The sequence below is a fragment of the Vidua chalybeata genome, chromosome 2 (genome assembly GCF_026979565.1).
Source record: "Vidua chalybeata isolate OUT-0048 chromosome 2, bVidCha1 merged haplotype, whole genome shotgun sequence".
Taxonomy (NCBI): domain Eukaryota; kingdom Metazoa; phylum Chordata; class Aves; order Passeriformes; family Viduidae; genus Vidua; species Vidua chalybeata.
Window position 1 is genome coordinate 40,621,314 of NC_071531.1, and position 6,009 is coordinate 40,627,322.

Consider the following 6,009-nt stretch of genomic DNA (forward strand, 5'->3'; position numbering starts at 1 on the left):
AAATGAGGAAAAATCCCAACTTACAGGACTTCTCACCTTTATTTGTAGTTGTTCTCTGTGCATTTATGTTTTTCTGATGATAACCCTACATTCTGATAATGGTAATTATATTCGTGTTTAGCAAGAGCTTGTTTCTTTTTTTTTTTTCTTATTTTTTTTCCATTGAGGTAAATAAAATTTTCTTTTGTAAGTTAACTGCAAATGCACTCTGGTTGCTGTACATGGTCACCTTGGAGTGGCTGGAGTTTGTCTCACTTTGGGTGAACCTCAGAAGGCTTCATAAGTGATGCTGTCCCTGCTTTTGGTGTTTTCCTTGTGGAATTACTTAAGCACAGAAGATTTTTACCTGCCTCTAGCAGTAACAGGATCCCATGGTAGCAAAGCTCACATTGCTCAGTCCTTTTCCACACCCCTTACTTGCTCTGCAAGCAAGTTTCGCTCTTCCATAAGAACATTATTGCCACTTGCATTTTTTTTTTCCAGAAATAAAAGTAAGAATTGAAAAGAGCAGTTCTTATGATACTGGACAAAGAAAAGTGGGAATACAGCCACATTAAAAACTCAGACTAGACTGGACACCTGGAGCTGGAGAAGCCTTTAGGTGTATGTTAAGAGCAAAAGGCTGAAATAACAGCAACAGTCAGAGTTCACATCTTCCTGGACCACAGAATGAATTCCTGGCCCTGATCAGCCATGCAGAGTCCTGATGTGATAGAGCTGTGTGTTCTCCAAACACAGTCTTTCCCACATGTACAAGGTGTCTTTCAGAAAGACTTCTTAAGATTCAGAGGTTACAGGGTTTCCACCATAACTCTGGTTTTCAGAAAATTGGTTTTATCTAATGTTCTCAAAATACTAAAACTTCTCATTTTAAGATTCTTATATTTCAAATTACAGCTTTAATACATGATAGCATATATCTCCTATAAGCCTGTTGGATGAAATCTAAAGCCACTTAAGGGCCAGATGTTAAGGTAGCTAAATCTTGGCAGAATGGAATTGGAATTACTTTGGAAAGTGAATATTTCAAAGTAGTATTTTCATAATAATTTGGTTTGACTGTATTGATAGGAACTACTTGCTGTCTTCATTGCTACATCTTACACAAAATACAGCAATACTCCTGGAAATACAAACCACAGTGCAATGTATTTGAGACGTGGAGAGCTTTCATCTACTGATAAGGATGCATTATAACTCTTCTATTACTATTTTTGTTTTAAATACCTGTCTGGAGTGCTCACTGCCCTTCTCAAAGAAGCAGCAATCTCAGCTCTCTGCTAATCTGCCAGCAGTGCCATCTTCATGGGTGGTAGTTAAGGTTCTTAAACCACAAAAAAAGTAGTAGATAGAAGGGGAAATGATGATTTTAAATGCAAAGGAGAATAAGTATAGAACTCCTAGGGAGAAAAAATAACACATCATAAAAACTAGACTTCCAGTACAGTTATTTTGTTCAGAGGGTTTTTTGTATTCCTTTTTTTTTGTTGTTGTTTACTTTAAATCCTGAAACTAACAGCTGACTTTCTGCTTTTTACTGCATGTAACAATTTTTTAATTGACAGCTTCTAAACACTCTGTAGTAACTCAGGAATTGTGATTTCATTTATAAAGTCAGAGAGGCACAACAGAAAACCAGTTTCTCTCTTTTGGAATTGAAATGGTGATAAACCATTCCAAATGGTGATAAACTACTTTCCAAATATTATAAGTTTTTTAAAAAATAAAGTATTTCAATTAATGTTGAATGTCTTGGCTTTTTGTATAATTTGATGTAATTCTTTGGTACTAATGTCTGTATTTCCATTAAATTATACATCTTTCATAATGCAGCAATATGTGCTATTTTATTTTGTCACATTTAGCAGTGTGAATTGGCGAAATAAGATGTGACTAATACTTGAGTATTGACATTTATTCTAAAATGCAGTGTAAGGGTTGCACACATGAGGAAGCTTGCGAATGGATGTGCCAGTTACTGCCCCTGCTCTTTGTAACTGGCCAGAGTAGGTGCAGTAGGTGCAAACCTGCCTGAGGCCTGAGGTGTTTCTCATTTATAAAAGCTGTTCCCTGCATTCAGCCACATCTTGGTTCAGAGTTTTCGTGATGAGACTACCTGACTATGTAATAAAGGTCAAAAAAAAAAAAAAAAAAACAAAAAAAAAAAAAAAAAAAAAAAAACAAAACAAAAAAACCCAGAATAGCCAGAACATAGCCAGAATAGCAGCTTAAAGCTTTTCCTTCCCAAGCTCATTTCTGGAATCCATTTTCCTAGAAGTTGTCTCAATTTAGAGTAGTGGCATAATCCTGTATTATATGTTTTTTGAGTCGGGCGGGGGGGGGTGCTTTTTTCAAGTTTAAGGAATGGAAAGCTATTTTCCATTCAATGCTAATATGTGATTTTACAAAATTTGTACAGGATCTTCCCAATAATATGATTCATCAAGTAGCCATTAAGTCTCTCCCTCAGGAGTGGCTTTGGTGTGAAACCTGGTGTGATGATAAATCCAAGAAAAAGGCTAAAACAATAGACCTGGTGAGTTGATCCTGACTTAAATGAGTTGTACAGATTAACAACTTTGCTGTGGTTTCTGGGGCTTTTCAGGTTAAGTGTGTGTCATGTCATGAGGCAGCCTTGCTGGAAGGCACTGCAACATTCCATCCCTTCCCCTGAAACATTTTCTCCTCTGAGACCTCTCCCACGTGCTCTCTACCAAATCTGCTTATATTAAAGCTGAAAACCGTACCAGAAAATTAAGTGTTGTTGTCTCTTAACCAGATGGGATTGAGGCTTTTTGTGCCTATATATGTAATAATTTATATTTCTAATTATAAACCCTTATAATGCTTATAATTTTTCCATAGCCAAGTTACTGGAAGTGTGAGAAAGTGCTGTTACCTGTCTGGGCACTATGGACTGCTGTTGTTTTTCCCACATAGAAGGTTCCTCCAGAACCTTAACATTATCATGGTTTTCTGGGTCTGTTTCATTGCTCTAAACAGGAGATAAAGCAAAGTTTTAAAAGCATAATGCTCAGGACACTATCCACGTTTAGGAAAAAGAAAGTTTCTTTCTTTGGGAATAGAAAGAGACAAAAATCTTTTTCCTGTCATTTATTATCCTCATCCCATTTTCCCCCCATTTAGATTTTTTTACAGCAACACATACTATTTGTGATGCTTTAGATATAATTTGAAAGGAAAACAGACAGTTGGAACTTGATGTGATTTTTCAGTATGCAAATAGTTTTCTTTGTGTCTTTACAGTTGTTAGAATAAGTTTGTTTGTGCAGTAAAGACAGGTGCTCTCTGTTCAAAACCCACATCACGTTCAGTTTCAATGTGCCAATCTTGCATTTCCCGGGGCAAGTTTGTCTAAATTTTAGAAGTCTTGTGCCAGCCATGTCTGTGCTATACTGACAGTCAGCAAAAAGACAACTGTTTGCAATTCATTTGTGCTAAATTCTCTGAAAAGGTGTTATTTTCACATTTGCTTTGTTTACATCTAATATGTTTTGAACTTTCAGTGCAACAACCCCCAGACCAAAGAACCAAAACTAAAGGCTGCTGCCCGGATAGTTCCTGAATGGGTTGATTATGACTCTGAGATCCGAAATTTAATACAGCAAATTGAAAGAGAGAAGAAAAATCTAACATCATTATTTCAAAAAGGTAATTTACATGGATATTCAGCTGTTAGCTTCTAAAAATTAAATGTTAGTCTAGTTTAAATTAAGATTGGGGTCAGTAGGCACAAATCTTGTGTTTGTGTAATTTCCCTTGTTCTTAGAGAAATGGTGTGGGGTTTGAGAGTTGTGTGATGCTTCTTTATAGAGGAGTTACACTGACAGGACAAACCCTCTTGTTTCATGCCAGAATCTAAGAGGAAGCTCAGTAGTCCCATTTCTGCACCACAAACGCAACCAACAGTCACACATAATTTTAGCCACAAATATTATATAAAGCACATTAGCTTAGACTTCACATAGACTTCTAATAATGTCTATTAAGCAGTCAGGACTGAGTATTAATTTGCCTCTCCATCTCTCTCTCCAGGCTTATCTACCCAAGCCTTTTTGCACTAGACTAAATTCTATTTTAGTTAGTTTGGGGGTGGGGTTTGGTTTTTGTTTGTTTGTGGTTTTTTTGTTCTGTTTTGTTTTGGGTTTTTTTTTAACTAAAATTGTTTTAAACTCCCCAGACAAACAAAACCCAAAACAAAAAAAAACCACAAAACACACATACAGGACTCCCAGGAAGACTTGATTTCTTGGACTAATATGAAACAAAATGAAAATATAATCTCAGCTCTCAGGGTTGAAATAAAAATTAGCAGATAAATATTTATAAGTCTTGAGTGGAGGAATAAATTCACTTTTCCTTATAAAGACTTCTTAGTGGGTTTTATTCTTTGTGAAAGCTTCTGGTCAGCTTGTAGCAAGGCTCCAAAAATGAAGTTCATTTTGCTGAACTGAGTGATTAGCAGGAAATGGAAAGTAAAAGGCTTTCTCCACATCTTACAAACCCAGGCACTCTTTATGTAACTCTTTTGTGTATTTTTTCCCCTTTGGTAACAGGGCTCAAGCACGATGAACTTTAGCACAGCCTGTGACCAGAAATGGTGACAGCTCCAGAGTCTTCTGGGAAGGACTGAACAGAATTTACAGCTGTTATGTTGGCACTATTTGCAGCCTTCTTTAATGTGAAGTCAAATATTTTATAACTTAAAGTGTTATTTTAAACATTTAAAATGCAATACAAAAATAAGAAATCCACAGGTATTTGGGGGTTTGGGATTTCTTAACCGGTATGGAGTAGCTTTCCCAACAGCTTTGCTTTTGTTTTCCTTCTTTAAAGTACAGTTTGCCCAGAGGACTTTGGAATGTGAAGAAAGATGTGTTCGGTATTGTCAGTCCAGGGGAGGACACACACATTAAATATGTACTTGAAAACTTGTGCATATTCCATGCACTAGGGTACTGTATTTAAATATCAAATATTTTGGTTCTATGTCCATAGTTTTGTCCCTTAAGAAATGCTGTGGTCACAAGAAAGAATTTCATAAAAAAGGTCTAATTTAGACCACACAAATGTAACTCCATGTGGAAGCTAAAGCAAGGAATGACACTCTTCATTTATTATGCAGAATTGCTGCAATTTTAGAGATTTTTTTTAAACTAATTTTTCATTCTTAGGCTCCTTTTGGCCATTTAAATGTGTGTGATAAAATTCCATTATGGTTTTGGTTGAGGTGATTTTCCGACCAGCATACATTTCATCAGAAGGTCAGTACCTGAAAGCTGCTTCTTCTCACTTTTGATTATCATCATCCTGTTTATAACTGAAAAGAAAATAATAAAATACTTGAGTATTTTTTGTCTATCAGTGGTGTCTCCTGTAATTTTCTAAACCTGTAGTCACAAACCTGTTGCTTTAATGGGATACTGACATTTTGATCCCACAAAAATTGCAGGGGAAAGTTCTTGCAATGCACATATTTGAAAATGGGGAATTTGTGTCTCAAAGTGAAATCTAGTGCCTTAAATATACACCCTGCTGTTCAGGCTGTGCTGGTTTCAAAATGGGATTGGATGAGACCACACATTCTTATAAGAAGTCTTCCAGTTTAAATGCTTGAAATTACACAAGACCATGTAATTAGCAGTAAGTGGGTGAATCAGCAAAGATTGCACATTATTTCCACATTTGCACATTATAGCAGCAAATAATTGAATAAACAATTAGAGAAATGAAGTAGATTCTGTATCCACTGTCATTGTCCTCAGCTGTTGGTTACTTAAAATTTCTTACTGTAAGAGCGAGTAATTAAAATCACATGTTGCTGATATTTTTTCAAGCCATATTACAAAGGAATGTGAGACATGCAGGTTTTTTTACAGCTTTTTACATTTTCTGTGGGTTTACCTTCATGTATTTTGAACAGTTTTAACATGTCACATACAGATTTTTAAATGTCTGTTGAAGGATTTCCTTTGTATGAAGTACCCA

The 6,009-nt window shown here is 35.8% G+C and overlaps 1 protein-coding gene across 1 annotated transcript in view; it reads left to right on the plus strand.

Annotated features, from left to right (window-relative positions):
• The window catches only part of UGGT2 (UDP-glucose glycoprotein glucosyltransferase 2), a 75,756-nt gene extending 70,371 nt beyond the window's left edge, over window positions 1–5,385 (plus strand). Inside the window, exons 37-39 of the mRNA XM_053934018.1 lie at window positions 2,420–2,536; window positions 3,528–3,672; window positions 4,578–5,385. Coding sequence (XP_053789993.1) covers window positions 2,420–2,536; window positions 3,528–3,672; window positions 4,578–4,600 — 285 coding nt within the window. The 3' untranslated portion in view covers window positions 4,601–5,385. The remainder of the gene's footprint in view (window positions 1–2,419; window positions 2,537–3,527; window positions 3,673–4,577) is intronic.
• Window positions 5,386–6,009: the final 624 nt, after the last annotated feature.